Genomic DNA, 22,369 nt, shown 5'->3' with positions numbered 1-22,369 from the left:
ATGTTGCCATGTTGGGGGAATGGAGAGAAAAAGTATTTAAGTTGGATTTTTTGGGAATGCTGCAATCTGCCCAGCATAAAAGAACTGTTCTCTATTATTGCTGAATGCATCACGACTTTTTAAACAGCGCCTGCTACAAATGGAATTACTGTAAGATGGCAAACTAACACAACAGCAGCTAAAACATGGAAAACTTGTGGTATACTCCTTTAAATCTAGGTGTCTTTCAGTGTATGCCTCCTGTCTTGAAGTCACTTTCTATTTTATTGGCCTGTTTCTCATCTGTCTGACTTCCTTTTGTCTTTCTCTGTGCCAGTCTGCCTGTCAGATGTCGTACACAAGCATCGCTTTTAGTTTCTAAATCTCCACAGTAATATTCCCATAATCCACCGGGAGCAGCAGATCTGTCCTGTCATGCCTGTGTCTTCTCCTGTCTCCACGTCTAATTTTTACCTACGGTGACACTCATTGGGTGACAGTTTGATTGACGGGCTGACAGGAAGCAGTGTCGCATCTGTGTGCCATTGCTGTCGTCTTTCATTTCCCCCTCATCGGCGTGACAACGTGTGAACACCTTACATCTGTTTTACAGAGTGCAGCGGTTGGTTAACAGCTGCAGGTGAAAGTGCCAAACACTTTATTTATATCAGGCAGGGCAGTCCTTCAGATTTTCTTTTTCACAGAAACTGCTGCTATTGATCCCTATAAATCATCCCAGCTTAAAACCTTAATCCATACTCCAAATTTAAAATAATTCACATGTAATATGAATCTTACCTATCATATTACTAACAACGTGGCGTCTGTTGTAAATGCTGTCACCTTAATTCTGATCTGAAGCTGTTTTAAAAGTAGATATGCAGATATCCAGTCTCATCAAATTCTAAGCAATCAAAACACACACACACACACACACACACACACACACACACACACACACACACACACACACACACACACACACACACACACACACACACACACACACACAGATTCCCTGTAATTTCAAGTTTCAGTATTAGTGGTTTGGCTGGCACCATGTTGGTTTTAAGAGCCACAAGTTACCTTATATGGATGGAAGGATGAGTGCTAAGTTATCAGCTAATACTAGCAAGCTTGATTAATAAGCTGCATTTATTAAGTGTATGTGGACATAAGTTAATCAGTGCTACGCAGCAAACTAATAAAACATTAGTACAGTAAAAATCACCAAAATCAAAGTCACACAAATTGGATCTTCCCTCTAGTCAGATGGCTTCTGCAGATCCTGATTTTTCCTATTGTTAATTCCAATAAAAATCATCACCTAAATTGGATCATACAAGTCAGATTTTTGCCTACCTGGACCCATTGTAAAACATTTTCAATTAAATGTGATCCCATAAGTCAGATGAGTTTAGTGCTAAAGCTCTCCTCAGCTGCCGCCATGCCCGATTCCAATATCTACTATCTACGCAAACTCCATGCATCCGCCTGGAGATCGCTTGATTGCCTATACAATCACGTGATGTCTGGATTGGCTGGGATGAAGCAGAAAACCATTGCAGCGAAATTCAATGTTTGACCCCAAACCCCAAATTTTGAAGAATTTTGAAGAATTGAATTTTATCTGACAAGTCGGGTGAAATTAAATCCAACGTAGGCGATTTTTACTGTATTTCACACTAAAACTGAAGCATAATCTTCTTGGACAGTCTCCGTTATCCAGCTGTTTTGTACCAGGCTGTAAATATGCTTTTTAATGTTGTAAAGTTAGGCATTTTAACATGGGAGTCTTTGGGGTCAGACTCATTTTTGGGAGCCACCTTCATGTGGTACCTAGAGGAGCTCCAGAGGTTGCTCCTTGTCACAACCAAAGCTGTGCCTGAGATGACTGCATTAGTGATATCGTCTCTCACTGACATCATATGGAGCCGAGAGCAGAAAGAAACTGCCAGAAACTGAGTGTTAAGAAGAATGTGAGTTTTTGGCTCATAGGGATTATGTTTACATTCAGTGGCTTCATTACTTTGGCCATGTTTAACATGAACATTCACCACTTTAAATATTTATGATGGCAGATATGGAAGATCAAAACAGGTCCACTTCAGTTATATTTGTGGGAGCCAAAGCCTGTGGTTTCTTTACTCTTATTCCCCAGATCAGGTGATTGGTCTGCATGAAAAGCTCACACTGAACACCAATCCCCCGTGTAACAGTTCCAGTAAAGTATTATTAATATTATATTATTAATATTATTATTATAGTTATACAACTGAAAGGTGCACCTCTGGCCTTAATGGTAAATCAAATTATGAACGCTTCTATGATTTACAATATGGCAACACTGAGTGCCATAAAATCACAGAAAGATGTTTGGTAGTGAGACCTTAACAGGTTTTCAAAATAAATAACATAAAATGTATTTTATGCATTGTCTGATTTCATGAAGTACAACTTTCCCAAATGCCCCGTTTGTCTCTTATCGTCCCTCTCGGCATGCTTCTTTGCCACTTTCTTTTGTCACTTTGTCTTCTCGCTGCAGATGGACGGGTTATCCTAATGCACTCTGAGAGTTTGATTCTCACACAGAGAGAAGAACAAGTAGACAGGCTGTGTTTGTAACAGGTGTGGCACTCCCCCCTCTCATATATATATATTCACCCTGCCAGGTGCACACAAAACCGCACACACTTTCTTTGTCTTTGTTTCTTGAATTTAAGTATTAGTAAACATAAAAACACACGCTGTCTTTATCCTGATCAATCACTTTATAATTGGTCACACATTTTGGGCTAACACACACACATATACACAAACGTATTTTATTCCAACTCCACTTTGTTTAATCACTGTCCGTCTGTCCGCTCCCTCTTCATCTTCAAACACCACATGGTGCCTTAAAAAAACACCAAACATCAATCTGCTCTTCAAGTCCAAACACCACCGCAGCACTTTCACTTGAACAACAACCACTAAACTTCCTTCGACTTCCTGACCTGCTCAATTTAACGAAGCTGCTTGTATATTATATACACACATGTTTTTAACTGCTCATATATGTGGAAAACTCACATGAACACCTAATAAAACATTTTGGTTTACAAATTGGTGATGTCGTACAAAAACACAGTCGATGAAAATCAGTATTTTTCTAGATTTGCTAGAAATGTTATTTATAAGCAAATAATCATGATAACATGTCAGGTATAGCAACTATGTACTAGAAATAGCCATCAATGTGTTGTTTACGCATAGATTTCATAAAAATAAAGCACGTCGTGTTTGCAACGTCCATGTTGTTGTCACATTACGACTTAAAAGCACATGAACACAAAAAAAGTTGGAGGACCAACTTTCCAACTTGGAAAAAAAAAAATCCAAGGAACACATGAATGCAGGGTCAAAAATGGCACCAGATGACACTTAAACACATGGCCTGGTCAGTGAGCTGAGCTGCCTCCCAACATGGGAGTTTCTCGCTCTTTTAAAGTGGAAACCCTATTACTAATAATAGTTTTAGCAGTGCTTGTTGGCTGGTTGCTTGCAATTTTGTTGTTGCAATTTTCCTCTAAAGTTAGTTTGCATTGTTCTACACTCTGGCTCTATGGTGATCTGTATTTGTGTGCACTTTGGAAGCGGACATAATCAATATTAGTATTAAAAAAAAGGCCATTGCAGAATATGGAACAAAACTAGGATGAGCATGGTGTTTCCAGAGTTTGCTGAAGAGCTTTACTATTGTGTTTATCTTTATTTAACACCCCCCCCCCCCCCCCCCCCCCCCCCCCCCCCCCTCCCCCACAAAAAAAAAAAAGGCCCTGGTTGTGTTTTTAATTGATTAAAAAACTGTGGGAACTACATTGGATTAAATAGTTATGGTTATATCCTGTAACTTAAGCTGCAAAGACTAGCATAAAAAAGTAACCAAGACAAAGCAGCAAATTATCCCCATGACCTAAGCTTAGATCTGCACTCAGGTAAAATAGTACAGTGAGTGTTGGGGAAGCGTTTAAAGTTTAATGCCTGTTTTAGTTGAAAATCATGAAATAAATCATTAAGTTACTGTTCTGATTTAAAAGAGTGCAGATTTGATTGGTGGATTATAAAGTGAGCTTTATGAAGAAAAACCTAACTTTGAGCCTCAGCCCAGTCACCGCTTGTTTTCCACAATAAAATTTACTGCCTGATAAATCATTCCTTCAGAGACAATGAATCCAAGTTTGTCCAGTAGGAATCTGTATTGATGAGTAATAAAGTTCATACAAATACAACCTTCACTCATTTAATCTCTCTCAACACAAACACGCAGCAACCCAGATCGGAGACAGGAGAGTACACATAGAGCTTTACATCCTGTTTAATGACTGCTCCCTCTCTCTCTCTTCATTAAGCATTATCAACCTCTCTGGCCTAATCTCTCTGAAATTAGTGTCTGGTCTCTACCACCTAAGTGACTGGCTGGCATTCATTAGCGCTGCGTTTTAGCCAAATCAATCATGCCATACCCCGTCCGCCACGCTTTCTTAAAATGTCATCCTCAAACTTCTCACAATCAATTAAGCGGGAGATTAATGAGGCCAATTTGCCGCCAACACATCGGCCTTCCTTCTCCGCTGAAAAGGCCACGCACACATGCAAACACACACTCTGATGCTGTAGAAACACGCTGCATCACACACACGCACACACACAGGAGCATGTATGCACATAAAACACTATTTCCCCCAGACAGTCTGTTTGTTCTGGTAGTTCAGAGACAACATGGCCAATCAGTGAACTGCAACATGGCAACAGAACAAGGAACATCTACTTCATATAGACTGAGAGAGAAGCGGACTCGCCACAGGTCAAGAGTTAAAACAACACAGAAACGCTTTACCACGTCACATCTGCGGAAACACAAAGTAGCTTTTGTGATTTAATGTTGCTCACTACTGATCCATATGTTTATGAAAAAAACGATATCTTGTCTGTGACCCTTCTTTCTTCTGATTGGCGACCCCTTGCAAAACAGAAGATAAATACGGTGGGTGGGTGGGGCTTACAGCTGTGTTCAGATGAATAGAATAACATCACAGCCAAAAGTCTGAAGCTGAGCGTTAACGAGCTCTCTGATTCTCTCTGCTCTGCTCTCTGTTCACTCAGTTAATGTTTGTCATATATTAAAGTTATGAGTTACATAAAATTATAATATTCCAGAGTAGAACAGTGAAAACAAAAACAGCCACATGGAGCTGAAAAGGCGTGCAAAACAACCTTGCTGTAGTTTTAGAGCCACCACTCTTTCACACTCTCTCTTTCTTTCTTTTTCTCTCTCTCTCTCTCTCTCACACACACACACACACACACACACACACACACACACACACACACACACACACCCCTCTTGCAGGTGAGGGGAGGTCCGCATTGTTTGTGTCACTTTCGATCTCACATCTGCTTCAATCTGCCTTGGGATCTGCCTCATATGGTTGTCATAGCGACTCTCTAGGGATTACAACAAGGTATTATGGGATGTCTAGTGTCTTGAGCTGCAGGATCAGAACATGGTGTTTGCACTCACACAGACACACCGGCACACAGGCTCGACGCGGCATCGATGCTCAACACAGCGTGAGCGGCTCCACTTGTTCCAGCCTCGTGTTAACACTCACACATGACAACATGATGTGCACAGCAGCGGAAGACGAGAGACGGTTGTCACGGCGACACACTCGCTCTGCACTGCAGCTGTCTCGAGGATTAACATGGGACAGATGAAGAACAAATGGAACAAGGACTTACGATAGGTGCGGCTGTATGTAGCACTATTGCCTGACATCCTGAGTGGTTTCAGATTGGTAACAGCACCCTCTGGCTGCCAGAAAGTCACTCATGCAGGGTGTTTGCACTGGAAGCTTTGACAGTCATCTTTACCGATCACCAGAAGGGAGAGTGGGGTATATAATGTGATGACTGTCTGGAATTAAACTGCATTTTGCAAACCAGCTGCAAAGCACAGGGAACCACTGCAGTTATTCCAAATGTGTGTCAGAATGTGGACAGTGAAGCTATCCTCTGACCACTTTCTGCTGATTTAAATGGCACATCACTGAATTTCCAGGACAAATTCAACTCCTGGTTTAGTAGGTTCCACTACATTTATATGTGTATCTACACATTACTTTACAGGACCCACTGTTATGTGGACTGACTTCTGGGCTATTTTAGGAAGAGAGCCCTAACTCTCTGTGTTCAGGTCTGATCACCGCTGGCTTCATATGATCTATCTAAATCTGGGGATGCAAGATTAAATTAACACATATCTGATATCCATTATTGACGAACAACACATTTCCAGTTAGTCATTTCCAGCGGGCTCTGATTACCACAAGACAAGTGGCATTTAGTTCCTTTACATTCAAGAGAAAGACATTCCTATAGATATCTAGAAAATTAGCCAGCACATATGAAATAATAATAATCTAGATGGATAATAAGCACTTTGGTCAGAGGTAAACGTGAGGTGAAGTGACGTGAGTACAAGGCCTCCAAACTGGAAGGTGGTCAGGGTTGACAGATGGGTTAACAAACCACTGAAATCAGGCAAAGGAGAAACTCGTCAGCTTCACAGCAATAATCAACTTTACTTTTTACGATGATGGTTTTGTTTTGTAACCTAACAAAAGCAAAACTTATCTGTGCTATTTTATGCGCCTACCAGGACAAAGGATCTAGGCAGAGCTTCAATTTCCTGGTTTTGCTTGTTTTGTTTTTGTGTAATTAACAGCCGTTTGATGGCCTATCAAAAGTCCATTTAGTTAGAGAGCATATTTACTTTATTGGCACTCTGCAAGTCTACAAAGTATGCCCTAAGTCCAGCTTCTCAACTTGATAATTGAGGACCATTATGTATATAATGCATCTACTCATACTCTCCAGAAATACCCATTAACCTGCTTTATTGTTAAAGTTGGTCAGAATCCTTTTTTTTTCTTTTCTTTTTTTGGGGGGTTTCTTTTTAAACCCAGCGTGTTACAGTTGGCAATGAATTTTTTATATCTGTTAGAGACTTTTCTGTCAGGATTCTTGAATATGATAAAGGGATAAAAAAGTACAAGGAGATTAGAAAAGTGTGGATTTTTCCATAGCAAAGGCTTACTGGTGTCAGCCAGATTATAATAATAATCAGGTGTAACTGAAGCAGATGCACACACATACACACACACGTGTACACACAGACACACTGTCACTCACACATGCACACATACTTAGATTAAATGTTTGAAAATGCACAAGCAACCAAAAAGAACATTCTTGAAGGTTTAGAAAATCATCTCAGAAATGTACACGCACTTACAAATAGTGCATATCTAATAACACACACGCACACACCCACACACAGATTACCAGCCCTTATCAGCTGTGGTATCGCGTCAGCCTGGTTGTGATGTTAAAAGCTCAGCCTTTGGGCTGTATGTTAAACAGATATGGAGTGGAGCATGCTAGGGATTAAAACTACAAGACACACACACACACACAAACCCAAGGGAGCGAACAGTGATAACCCAGTCATTATCATACTTTCATAATTCCATTTAATAATTCAGCTTAGCTGCAGCAGCAACTGGATGTTAAGGAATAACCAAAGTTGGCTCTGGTGAAAAATCTGAGGGTGAATTATGAGGAATCACTGCGCTAATAATGTAGGGGTACATTATTGAGAATAATATAGCTTCAGAAAAGCTCAAAGGCAAATCATAAGAAATAATTCAGATAACAACTGGTGTAAAATCCTCTTTCTGAGAAGAAAAAAAAAGCATTTGATAGGATTTGGATGTCAGACTATAATATTATAAGGGTTCAGCAATTGGAAATAAAAGAAAATAGAGCATTAACTGTAATTCATTAAAGGGCTCAATAGGCGCTCCTGGGGATGCTATGCTGACTAGAAAACTGAAATTTTGAATGAAAGAAAATATTTTTGTCCTCAGAAGCGTACTACTAGTGGAGTAAGAAAAGTACAATTTCTCCTGAAAGTGGCCAAGGAAGAAATATTATGTTATTGCCCAATTAAGAAGTGTTTATCATCTGTACACTGGCTATTTTAGATACTTCAGACTAATATATACTGTAAACTGGTTCAGTTTTCACCAGTCCAAACAAGACTCTGTCAAGAAAAAGATTTACTTAAACCCTGAGCTGAGTACTCCGTGGTAGATGCTACTGTAACATGTGGTTACATGTCAGTGTGGGCACACAGCTAGAATATTAATAGGTACCGGCAGCACTTGGCTAATAGCTGTAGAATTGGTAAAGTAACCACTCAAACAGCAATAAATGCTTCAACATCTGCTTGCCACTGTTCAGCTCTGCTTGTTGGGATTCATAATATGTTCACACCAATTAAAAATTTATGAAATTCTCAACCCGTACATACCAATATCAATAAGTATTCCAAAATCTTAATAGTCATAAATCCACTTAGAAAATTGCCACATCTGGTTGGTATGAGCCCAGCTGACTGTATACCTCAAATTCACAAATTACATCATTTCACCCCCTTGAAATGAAATTTTGAAACTCTTCCCATTGTTTTTTTTTTTTGTTTTTGTTTTTTGTTTTTTTTCAATATCTCTATACCAAAATTTTCTTTATAATCAAACAGGTTCCAAAACCCGCCGGTTCTCTCCACACTGAAACTCACCCAAGCTACATGACTGTGATGTGACCTTCTGGTTGGTTGCTGGTGTACACAAAAGCATGTGCTGCATTCAGGATGTTCTTTAGGACACTGAGATATTTTCGAGGCTATTTTCGGTCATTTTTTCCACAGTAAAAAAGTGGCTTGCAAGCATTTTTTGACCTTTGCATCTTAAAATTTTGAACCTCCTGTGGATTTGACAAAAATTAGGCTAGCTAAGACTATATTGTTTTTCTAAACTTCTATAAATAAAAATTTCGCATTGCCATGAACCTGAGCTTGTGAATATGTGATCTATTGGGTAGAAATGATGAGAAAATGAAAATAAATCAGTTTAAATATACGTAATCTTTATTTTCTATGACTTTGAAAATGCTACTAATTGTAATTTTGCATAGGGTGAAATCATGGGGGTACCTTAGGTGTCATATCTCAAAAACCATATGCTTCTTTTTGACAATAAATTGAAACAAAATAACCCCTAACCTTGACTTTACAATGATTTTGAAAATTTGGCTGCTGATACCTAATGTTAAAGATGGCGATGGTAACATGACTTGTGCTTATTTCAAAATAAAAGACCTTCATGAATCCAAAGTAAGCTTTTAGAGTCTTTAATGAAATTCCTGTTAATGAAATGATCAGATGACTGTGAGGAAAAAAAGAGGATGAAATGTTTCCTTTTATATAAAACTAACAAGTCTTTAGCTAGGCAGATATAAAAATATATTTTGCATGGTATGTATTGCTTAACCCCTCCCTAAAAGGCATTTTAGAGATCACCCTAACCTCAGCAGTGCTTTGTTTGAAGGGGAGCCAAGCTAAAATGACTGGGAAATATTGACTTGCTAGCATAGCGTTTTACAATGCCAGTATTGGCATACATTAGCATTAGGCCATATTTACTAACTTCTCGCATCAACACAAAACTCTTTCAAGGCATCAAAAACTACTGTTGTCATGTAAAAGTGGGATAGTGAAAATTATAGATGGAAAAACAGGACAACTACTATTTTTGTAGCTCCCATGATTGTAGGATATACTGCAGAAAAAATCCAAGAATAAAATAAAGCAGCTATCCTCTTAATGAATCCTGCCCTCTATCATAATTCATCCAAAGTTCAGATGTCTCTACTTTCTAGACCCCATACAGCCTTATTCTTGTATCACACCATATTAAGTCTCTTTTTCTGCTGCCTGTTCTTACTCTTAATTGCTAAGTTTTATCTAGAATAGACCCATGTTTGTCAGATTATAAGTAACATGCTGTATGTGTTATTAGTAGAGCTGCACTTTTTTTTTTTTCATTTGTGCTACATTACGAGTAGATACCCACAAAACTTTCTTTGTAGCATCCTCATGCTAATTGCTCCTCTTAATAAATCTGGCCCTTAATCTGCTAACTAAAGTAACATCAGATTGTTCAGACATCTGATGGCTCTACATTAAAAATTCAGATAATTGTCACAGTAGGAGGGACTTTTGGGGATTTTGAATATTTGTACTTGTAGATCAGTTCATTTTCTGAGATATTTCACTTCAAAGCCATCAAAATGTCAGCCTTCACAAAGAAAACTAAAACAGATTAATGTAAAATGTAATATTGTGACAACTGGCATTTATTCATAATATTGAAAAAATGTGTGCATCTGTGTGTTTATAGTGTGTAGACTGTACTGGTTCTGCAACATGATGACTGATGCAACTGGGCAACAACAACTGGAAATTATTTATCAGAAACCAAAAGCACTGAAAATTTTAGTGGACCAAGAGTGTGTCCATGTGTGTTCAGCTTGATACTGTAGAACTGTAGAAGTCCTACCATTAATTAATGCTTTGATCTTAAATATGATCGATCTGTTTCTATTAATTGGCTACGTACCACAGGCCTTCAAGGTGGCAGTAATTAAACCATTACAAATGATCTTCTCATGGCCTCTGAGCCTGTCCTGTTAGACCTCAGTGCAGCTTTTTATACTGTTGACCATAACATTTTATTACAGAGATTAGAGCATGCCATAGGTATTAAAGGTACTGCACTATAGTTGTTTGAATTATATCTATATAATAGACCCCAATTTGTTCATGTAAATGGGGAGTCTTCTTGACACACTGAGGTTACTTATGGAGTTCCACAGGGTTCTGTGCTAGGACCAGTTCTATTTACATTATACATGCTTCCCTTAGGCAGTATTATTAGAAAGCATTGCATACATTTTCATTGCTATGCAGATGATACTCAGCTTTATCTATCCATGAAGCCAGATGACACACACCAATTAGTTAAAATGTAGGAATTTCTTAAAGACATAAAGACCTGGACCTGGCCTCCAGTTACAGTGTGAGGAATCTCTGACTCATTTTTGACCAGGATATGTCCTTCAATGCACATATTAAACAAATTTGTAGGACTGCTTTCTTATATTTGCACAATATTTCTAAAACTAGAAATATCTTGTCTCAGAGTGATGCTGAAAAACTAGTTCATGCATTTATTGCTTCTAGGCTGAACTATTGTATTTCATTATTATCAGGTTGTTCTAAAAGCTCCTTAAAAAATCCTTCAGCTGATCCAAAATGCTGCAACAAGATGGACAGGTGATAGTACCATATCACCTTGATAGAGCACACTGCAAGCTTTATTGTGGTTCCTGGGTTATTTAAAAGCAGAGTCTTCAGATTTCAGCCCCTCTTTTGCTGAACCAGCTCCAAGTTTGGATTGGGGAGACAGACACCCTCTTAACTTTTAATATTAGGCTTAAAACTTTCTTTTTGATAAAGCTTATAGTTAGGGCTGGATCAGATGATCCTGAACCCTCTCTTAGTTACACTGTCATGGGTCTAGACTGCTGGGGGGCTTCCCATGATGCACTGACTGTTTCTTCTTTACTTACCCCTTGTCAATCCCTATGTGTTTATACCCCACTCTGCATTTAATCATTAGTTATTATTAATCTCTGGGTCTCTTCCACAGCATGTCTTTTATCCTGTCTCCCTCCCCTCACCCCCAACCAGTGGCAGCAGATGACTGCCCCTCCCTGAGCCTGGTTTTGTCGGAGGTTCCTTCCTGTTAAAAGGGAGGTTTTTTCTTCCCACTGTTGCCAAGTGCTTTCTCATAGGGGGTTGTTTGTCTATTGGGGGTTTCTCTAAATTATTGTAAAGTCTTTACCTTACAATATAAACTGCCTTGAGTTGAATTGAATTGAATTGAACCAGAAGATAAATAGGCCTACCGTATCCACATGCATTTCCATCCTTTTTTTATTTTTCAAAGATGAGTTCAGATACATTTTTATCCGCTGTGAATAGTTCCTACCTGTAAAATGTGGCTTCCCAGGTGAGGTTCGAAGATCTCAGAGGCAATGGCGCTGGGACTTCTCCTCCGCTGGGTACCGATAGCTAAAGACACACACGCGCACACAAGGAGAGAGAAAGCACAGGACAGGACAGAAGAAGACTGGTGAGACTCAGACACATTGATACGAGCAAAGCTGCACTCACACACAAATTCACAAACACACAAACACTCACGTTTATACAGCCTAGCATGACAAACACACATGGCACAAGACAAGAGGAACCAGTGAGTTCAGCTCTGAACAGTCCCAAGTAGTGCCACAGGTTAGCATTGTCAGTTGCACTCATTAAAACCAGCCCTTTCCTTTCGGTAAGATGGGGAGCTTATTATACTAACAAGTTTCATTCAGTGAAGTCGTTTGGCAAAGCAACAGCCTCTATTTGTAAAGCAAAATCATTAGGTACAATTTATTACATACACTGTTCTGCAAATAAAGTTCAAGGATATTTACAAGGAAAATAAAATCAGTTTGAACTTTAAATTTATAATGAGGTTATCTATTCAAATGTTTAGAGACTAAAGCAGGAAGGTTTCACATTAGAACTCTCTCCTGTATCTACAAAGTTCTTCTTGGCTTTTCTCACAGTTTATGTGACCAGAGTACTACATGGAGTTTGAAGGTGTGAAAGTAGCCTGGATTTCAACTTCTGTCCTATGAAAAGCTGCCAAGGTGATGTTTTAATATCACAACCTGTTATTTGTAAATGCTGCAACTAACAGTAGTCATGGCTTGTGAATGCTGGCCCTCAAAGTTATTATATCTTTTTGTTTGAAATCAACTTAATTACTACTCATCCCATATCCAATGACCCTCTGTGCTTAAAGAATAAATGTTAAAAAATACAAAAATAAATAAAGTAATATAAGAACTGCTCCAGCCTAAGGCTGGCTCCAGTCACACCTTATTAATCACTAAATAAAATAAAGCTTATTAGACATCTTTTCATGCTATCTTAAAGTATTGAGTCATATATATATAGTTTAATGGCACAGAGGATCACAAAATATGGGCATGTCCATTACTGAAGCTGCATGGAAAATAAACACAGAAGACTCAAAACTGTAACGGCGGTCACAAGCCACTTTGCAAAGCTGCTAATATAAACACCAGCTGGTGACACTAAACCTTCTTACAGCGGGGACAGTGAGACAAATGAGGACCTCAGTGGCTTTCCATACGCACTGTTTTTATTCTTCAAACCATTGTTTACACCAATATTCATGTGACCATCCAACTGCATCGTGAATTCAAACTGGCTTCTTTTGTCCTCATATGCAGCATTCATTACATTAAAACCGCACAAATATCAAACCAATGTGAGGAGGCAGCTATAATTTGTGTACACTTATAGTCCCCCTATAACTGTGCACCGCTACAGAGCCCAAATACACCATTTACACCAAATGCGTGCACCACAAATAACTTTTTAAGAGATAATGTCACAGCAGGCCGTCAGTGAGTGGCAGAAATATCAAAAAGGGAATCTCTCTTTTCCCCTTTTTTTTGGTCTTTCTTTCCCTTTTTATTATTCTCGTCTTCATATCCATCATTGTTTATCTCTAGTGAGGGAGCGAGACAGAGAAAAGCAGGAGAAAAGACAGAGACAGCAAAAGAGGGAGAAAGAGAGGAATAGTTTTTAGCTTTCTAAAATTTCACCCTGAGGGCAAAACTCTCTCTACAGACAAAGTCAGAAAGCACAACAGCTAGAGAAACAGAGGGAGGAAAAGAGTGAAAAAGTGAGTTGGTCAGTGTAAAACCTGGCCTGAGGTTAAACTGTCTCTCGCACACGCTCTCCTTCTCAAAAGAAGACAAACTGAAAAAGCATAAAAAGAGAGACAGCCAGGAAGAAAGCTCCATGCTGTCGCCAAGCACATCCTGTAAAGCTAAATCATTAAAATAGGTAAGAAAAGATCAATTTAACAATTTAACAAAAAATCAGCAACATGTTGCCCTGAACAGTACCTGCTCCCAAAAGCATCCAAAATATTAATTAGTCTGTCTGTGCCAACATGAACTGCAGACCATTTTATTTATGAATCTCAATTTAATAACACTACTAAAAACTCTGTTTGACTTCAAAATGAGTTTGAATGCAAAGCAAACTGAATGTTTTTGAAATCAAAAAAAAGAAGAAGAAGAAAGTGTTACTAGTTAATGTTTTTGCCTTGAGACAGCCAGAAAATGAACATGGACAGCACAAAAGAGAAAGAAGAGTGAGACAGTGGCAGACAGTGAGACGGGCACACAGAGGGGCATTAAAGCTCACTAAAAGAGAGATTTTTGTGCCCTGAGGTAATGTTCTTCTCTCTACCAACTCTCCGTCCTCATCTCCCTGCAGACCTCATTACACCAAATTTAAACACACACCAATAAAAAACGCTCATATGCAACATTCCTGCGTGCGTGCGTTTTGGAAGGGGGCGGGGCTGAAGAGACCGAATTAGCTTTAATTAATGACATAACAAAATGGGCTTGTGAATGAAAGGGTTACAAAGCAAAAAGGCACAAGAGCACAAGGACACAGTTGATGGGCTCAAGGAGCTCAGCCTGATCTTGGCGGAATAATGGGAAGAGGAGAATGACTAAAAGCAAAATGAACATGCCTGGTTGTAATAATCCATAATATCTTAATGATATGCTCACCACTTTTTTTCTTTGTAGTGTTTTCCTCTCTCCTTTTTTTCCTGTTTTATCTCTGGCTTTCTGTTTGAATTTAGTATTCTGCCTTTGCTTGGCTGTCAAAGTACTCTGGAAACTCAGGGTTTTTTGTTTTTTTAAAGGCGCTATATAAAGTAAAGATTAGCCATATGAGATGGAAGAGAGGTGTGTGTGTGTGTGTGTGTGTGGGGCGGGGGTGGCAACATTAACATAGAATAAAATAACACAGTCAAAAAAAATGCAGAATTCCCCTTTAAAAATTCAGATGAAATTAAAGCAAAGAAAATAGAATAAAAGAGGAAAAGGAGAAAAAAGGAGGAGTAGGTGTAAGCATGAGGGGGGAAGGTGGAAAACAGGTTGGAGCAGTCCAGAACAAAAGGATACAAAAAATTAAAGGTCAGAAAAAACAATGTAAACAAGACCAAACTCGCAAAAAAGAAAAACAAAAGGTATAAAGCGCGTGTGTGTGTGTGTATGTGTGTGTGTGTGTGTGTGTGTGTCTGAGAGCGAGTCTGACCATCTCATTGGAAAGTCAATTTAACTTTGCTCTCTCAAAGTCAAACATTGCAGCTGTTGTTAATTTATTTTCTTGTTTAATATGAAATTGGCAACAAACCAGGGATTCCGCTGCTGTGTGTGTGTGTGTGTGTGTGTGTGTGTGTGTGTGTGTGTGTGTGTGTGTGTGTGTGTGTGTGTGTGTGTGGGCTTACAGCCTCTGCCCACTCCTTCTCACTGCTGGAAGGTTGGACTAAAGGAATAAACGACAACCTCCAGACTGCTGGCCAGACCCTGCAGAGGGCTGAGTGAGGAAGAAAGGGAGGACCTGTGTAGGTGAGTATTAGGGAGGGAAAAGAATTTGTATGTGTGTGTGACAGAGAGTGAAGAGCGGGAATCTGTACTGTTACGCAAACAGCCAATTCAATTAGTGGTAGGTGCAAGAACAGTGAAGAGAGAGAGAGCAGGAGCGAGTGAGGGAGGGCACCCATTTTGGCAAAATGTCAGAGGCAATTTATCACGACCTAACAAAAGACCTCAGGGATGAAGAGGGAGAGAGGAGGAAGGTGTGAGGATTGAAGGAAAGGAAGGACAGGACACAGGAGTGAGGCATCACTCTGGGAAAGAAACATGCAGGCTAACAGAAAGGCAAGGAGGTACAAGGAAATGAGGGATAAATACTGAGGGTGCAGGAGAAGATGCAGAGAAAGAAAAAAATACTCTCTCAAATTCTAGGTTTTAGTAACAATGTAAGGGCACCCTGTGGAAGCACTATGAAGGAATGATGTAATGCACCACACGAAAGTAAACAACGCATTAATCGAAAATATCCCAAAAAGTAGCTTTGCAATGGAGCTTTATATTTGAGGGAAAAAAAAACAGAAAAGCTTACTCAACAGTCCTGTGAGATTTGTCATAACACAATGACTTTATGAAACAAGGTATGTCAATCAGATACTCCACCAAAGGTTCTAATAAGCCCACTGGAAGGTATATTTCATTTTACAGATATTAACCATGGCCTGTTCTGACATATTTCCTTGATCTGAAACACTATTGTTTTTGTTTTTTTTGACCAATAGAGTAACTGAATGTGGAAAAACAAATACATTCTCGAGCTGTTTATCATCACCTTAGTAAAATAATGAATTATATTTTAAATATAGGTTATTTTGCATTGTTACAGGCAGTCTGCAATTTGTTTTATTTCAAAAGTAAGAGTTTAAAATTTTCTGCAACCTATTTAAATGATTAATTCAGGACGCTGTTGGTCTGTCCACATTTGGCAAATTCATCATGATAAATGATCTTTTATTGAACCGTAAAAGCAAATCGTGCAAACTCCTCTGGTTCCCCATGGAAAATCATAGTGAGGTTATAATAATTTATAATTCAGGGTTATAGTTACAAATATTTTTTCGTCAAGACACTTTCAGTTTTTCTGTTCTTTAATATGTATTTGAACATAAGTCTGTCTATCATACTGAAAACACATAAACAAACAGAATTACACATCAAAAAAGGCTCCAATAAAGCAGTCTATGTTTACCTAATTACATTATAGCCTATGTTTCATTTATTTTCTCAACTTTACTCATGTCTTAAGACATCTAACTGCTAATAAAAGTAACTGCTCTTGCTCTGACATTAAATGATAGACTGCAGAAAGCAGTAGACTGAGAGGCATTTTTTCTTTCTGTTACACACAACAAAGTTTACAGCTCGTCCCATAAATGAGAGCCAGTCAGCCCGAAGCAGGTTCTTTCCTTCTGAAATGAGATGTTTGGGCCGATTAACTCTGACAGAGCCGCTCCACTAAACCTGCATCATTTCCCTGCTTAAACTCCTTCAGTAACACTTTTACTGTTCAGCACTGAGATGTTTTACAATGTAACCGCCCGCAGCCTCAGAAGAGGAGGCACAAGAATAAAAACACTCACACATTCATGGTTTCATTGATCCACCCTTTGAGGTCAAAGTTGTCATCTGTGACAACCCTAACCCTAACCCTAACCCTAGGCATGAACAGTATGTAATTTCTGTTTTAGTAACTTGTTCTCAGGAATCATTTTATTATATGCAGAAAAAAAATGATTATGATTCTCAGTTTAAATGTGTCAGATAAAAGTTGCATAATTTCCAAACATAAAGTGAATTATAGTTCCTTAAATGAAACATGGTTAAAATGTTTTTGCCTAAAGTTTAGGACAGTTTCTAAAGCTGAGTAGAAACAGAGATAATAAATAAATCATTCCATTTCAGAGTCTGTACCATCAGCACATTAGTGTAGAACTGCTCAGTAATTTTCCACTTGTGCTGAATAATTCAGCAGTTATCGCTCAGTGATCAGACTTAACAGAAAATCAGAGCTGGGGTTCAATGAAGTGTATGGAAGAGAATCACACAACGTTGATGAGGTCACAGTCAACTGGCAGGTTTTATTTCCTCACAGTATTATCAGGTAATTCGTCTTGTATTCTGCTTCTGGGCAGAATTAAGAGAAACTGATTAGTTATTTTTCCTTTTTCATGTTTGGGCTACAACCTGTGATGAAATACAATATGCTCAGCATTAAAACCACTGATAGGTTAAGTGAATAAGTGAAGTGAAGCACCCCTCGCCAATGGGAACGGCAGTTCTCGACAACAGCGGCCTCGTCCAGCGTGACAAAGCACTTCACCACACCACAAAAGCCTGCTCAGGACTGGTGTTGACCTGGCCTCCAAACTCCTGAGCATCTGCTGGAGGAGCAAATGCTAGTCTGATCAGTGGAGACCCCAACCTTGAACCAATAATCCACCACTAATGCTACAGTCACACTAGTGAAAATAGTGGTTAAACACTGCAGTCCAACCAAAATTATTACAGCAGTATGAAATTAAGTTGTGATCATGTTGCCTTTGAAATGTTTTTTTTTTTTTTTAAATGGTGACTGGGTCTGCAAACACTCAGTCAGTCGCCATCTTCAAACCAACTTTGGTGCGTTGAGACAGCAGTAAATATGGATGGAGTTAGTCTACTATCCTTCTGCTATCAGTTTACTATAGAACACCCATCAAGCATAACATTGTGACCACCTAGATAATACTGTGTTGGACCCACTTTTGCTACCAATTCAGCCCTGACCCCTTGAGGCATGGACCCCACTAGACCCCTGAAGGTGTGCTGTGGAATCTGCACCAAGATGTTAGCAACAGATTTTTAAGTCCTGTAAGTTGCGAGGTGGGGCCTCCATAGATCGGACTTGTTTGTTCACCACATCCCACAGATGCTCGATTGGACTGAGATCTGGGGAATTCCTCAAACTCGTTGTGCTCCTCAAACCATTCCTGAACCATTTTTGCTTTGTACTATTCTGCTGAACGAGGCCACAACCATCAGGGAGGATGCAACAATGGGTAGGTGATAACATCCAAGTAACATCCACGTGGATGGCAGCACCCAAGGTTTCCCAGCAGAACATTGCCTAAAGCATCACACTGCTCTGCTGCCTTGGCTTCTTCCCTTAGTTCATCCTGGTCCCAGGTGTTCCCCAGGTAAGCGACACACACCCAGACATGTGATATAAAAGAAAATATGAGTCATCAGGCCAGGTCACATTCTTCCATTGCTCTGAGGTCCATTTCCAAGGCTCATGAGCCCATTGTTGGCGCTTTCAGATGGGTGACAGGTCAAGCAGGACACCCTGGCTGGTCTGTGGCTATTCAGCCCCATACACAACAAACTGTGATGTGCTGGGTGCACTGTTCTGCATTCTGACAACTTTTTATCAGAACCAGCATTACCTTTTTTTTGGCAATTTGAGCTACAGCTCGTCTGTTGGATCAAACCACATGGGCCAGTTTTCACTCTCCATGTGCATCCATGAGCCCTGGCCACCCACGATGCTGTCACTGGTTCACCACTGTTCCTTCCTTGGACCACTTTTTATAGAAACTGACCTCTGCTGACCGGGAACATCCCACAAGAGCTGAACTTTTGAAGATGCTCTAACCATCATAATTTGGGCCTTGTCAAACTCGCTCAAATCCTTACACTTGCCCATCTTTCCTGCTTCTAACATCAACTCTGAGGACAAAAAGTTCACTTGCTTCCTGATATATCCCACCCGCTAACAGGTGCCATGATGAAGAGATAATCAGTGTTAACCATTTCACCAACCAGTGGTCTTACACCAACCTTATCTTAATGATATACTTGATCAGTGTATATAGGAGACACAACAAACTGCAAAGAGACACAACAAAGACAAGTTGCACTCATCAGCGCAGACTGACTCAGACTGACTGCAACATTGGCAATCTCTGTGTTTTTATAAATTAGATGGCAATTATTTTTTAACTTTTGCTAATCTGTCTGAGAGTCAGACCACAGTTATTTGGAGACAGACTGCCTTCCATCAGACAACATGTGGTTGGCCAGAGTTTGAGTGTGTTGCATGTTCAATCTCTGGGTGACCAGTTGGTCACTGCAGCTAGTCAGTTGTTGCATGCAAAAATATTCAATGCAGTCACCAGCAGCCACTAATTTTCCCTAGTTGCAAGGTGGTTGCTGGCTACTTTTACCCTAGTTTGACTGAACCATAACACCCTGATGTCAGTGTCAGACACTACAGGACACCCCAGGAGATCTCAACCAGGGTCTAATAGGCAGCAGGCCGGTGGTTTTAATGCTGCAGCTGGCTAGTGTATTCTAGACTCAAGGTTCACTTACTAACATTTTTTAAAAATATATTTTTGACCATTTATATGCCATTGAGTTCCTACCAAATCACCTTGTCATGTAACAAAAATGTGTATGATAACTGTATATGTTACCATATGTGGTATGTGTTTAGGTCAAGCTTGACTTTCAAAATTATTTCATTTCATTGTCTGTTGCTATTTAGTTTTCAACCATTATGCATTTGAGATTAGCAGCACTATTCTGGAAGGAAGCATCAAATTATTACTCTTTTTCTTTTGTTCAAAAAAGTTTTGTTGGAATCTTTACTTCTTACTTGCACTATTATTGATGGCGCACCCATTTATTTCATTTACTTAAAATATATGAGGAAAGAGTCTTTGTTCTCTGTATGTTTGGCATTTATGTGCCCAGTTTGTGAAAGCACAAGGCAGCATCCAGATGTACTGGAGTTATTCTTTGGTATTCTTATGACACATATTTCTCTGTAAAACTACCTATTAAGTTACTCAGTACAATCTCAATCAGCTAATACACACACACACACACACACACACAGTCTCACTTCAGATATGTCTACACTCTTTCCGTGTTTTCTTCTTGTTTTCATTTTCCGTTCTCGAGTTCATTGTTTCTCTCCGTCTCTCTCTGGATGAAACTGATGCTTCTTACAGACAACACAAACACACACACGCACTGGTTCCTGCATGTTCCTCTGTGTGTGTGTGTGTGTGTGTGTGTGTGTGTGTGTGTGTGTGTGTGTGTGTGTGTGTGTGTGTGTGTCTTTGCTGTCTCTCCACTTGGCTGAGTGCCAGCTGGTGTGTGTTGGAATCAAGGACAAGGGAGGACGCAGAGCGAGCAGGAGACAGAGTGTGAGGGGTAAAGCAACAGAGTGACAACAAGGAGGAAGAAAAATGGAGACATGGAAGAGGAGAGTACAATGGATGGACAGAAAAATGTAAGTGATAGTAATGGGAGAAACTGGAAAATGCAATGACAGAGAGTGAATAGAAAACCTGGGCTATGTAAAATTTGAAAAAAGGTTCCTGCCTGACCCACTCAGAAGACTTCATTTTATTTAATGTAGCAATGTAAACTTTTACCTTCATAGCGTGAAAGTGCACCAATTTAATGTCTCTGACATAGGGGAACAGAAACGAGTACTGTAGTGAACAAAAGTGCCACAGCGATGGAATAAGTTAGTTGAGTTAGGCCAATTTTTCACAAACTCAACAGGCAATGAAGCAACAAATTGCAAAGACAGCATCTGGAGCGGCTGTTGCTCAGGACGCAGAGCGGGTCATCTACCTTTGGTGGTTATGTACTATTGCATCAGCAGCAGTCACATTTACCAGAAAGTCGGTGGTTCAATCCCTGGCTCCTTCAGTCTGTCAAATGTGCGTGAATGTCAGGCAAGGTGCTTCAGTTCAGAAAAAAGCACTTGTATGAATGTGTGTGTGTGATTAAGTGAATGATTTGAATGGTTTCTTTTCAATATGTCTTGTAGGTCACGAGTGCCTGAGCTCCCGATCTCTAATCAGCTGCTGGAATAAGATGAATTGACAGGAGTGATCACTGTACTGATGTCTCCTCATAATGATGTGCATCCTACTAATTTCAATAGTAAAACTACTATAGCTATATAAAGCTACAGGAATTGTGTAATATTTAAATACCATGGAAATTTTGTAAAATGACACTTCCTTTAATAACCATTTGAGCATAATAAAATTTTTGCATGGTTCTGGGAGTCTTGGCATTTTGGTAAAATCAGCACTGAGTGACACTCACAACACAACTTGTTTATTTCGTTGCACATGCAAAACTGAAAGTGCATTGACATAATATTATTTCTTTTGTTACTACAAAAAAATAACACTAGACACTAGAAATAAGTAATTACTTGAATTGCAAAGCTAATGTGTCATTTTACTCATTGCCAAAGTTTTCTGATTACTCGAAAGCTTGTAACACATTACACCTAACAGCAGCCACTGTTCACACTCACCCATTCATATGAATGAGTGAGTGTATCCAAACTTTTGACTAGTACTGTAAGTGTGTATGACAACGAAAGACAGAAGACATGTTCATACTCTAGATACTCTGAGTGAGCCTGTGTGTGTGTCGGTCTAGTGTGTGTTTGCTGTCAGTCTGTAACCTCAGGAGATTTGAGGTTTCTCTTGTGTCTGAATTTGTACATGATCGCCTTGTGTCTCTCTTCCTCTCACACACACACACACACACACACACACACACACACACACACACACACACACACACACACACACAGAGCAGGGGTTCAGTGAGGCAGGAAGGTATTGGCACTGAGGGAATACAAGGAGCAGACAGTAATTAGGAACCAGCCTACTGTACCATAGGCACATTCACACACACATTCCTACAAGGCAGATATGTTCTTGGGCACACACACACACACACACACACACACACACACACACACACACACACACACACACACACACACACAGAGTGTAATTAGGTAGGG

General features: G+C 39.6%; 1 protein-coding gene across 1 annotated transcript in view; it reads right to left on the bottom strand.

Moving 5' to 3' along the window:
- Window positions 1-22,369, bottom strand: part of npas3 (neuronal PAS domain protein 3) — a 372,546-nt gene that overhangs the window by 162,766 nt on the left and 187,411 nt on the right. The window contains exon 4 of the mRNA XM_030718927.1: window positions 11,982-12,064. Coding sequence (XP_030574787.1) covers window positions 11,982-12,064 — 83 coding nt within the window. The remainder of the gene's footprint in view (window positions 1-11,981; window positions 12,065-22,369) is intronic.

The sequence above is a fragment of the Archocentrus centrarchus genome, chromosome 22, assembly GCF_007364275.1.
Source record: "Archocentrus centrarchus isolate MPI-CPG fArcCen1 chromosome 22, fArcCen1, whole genome shotgun sequence".
NCBI classification, from domain to species: domain Eukaryota; kingdom Metazoa; phylum Chordata; class Actinopteri; order Cichliformes; family Cichlidae; genus Archocentrus; species Archocentrus centrarchus.
This window is presented reverse-complemented; position numbering and strand designations above follow the sequence as displayed.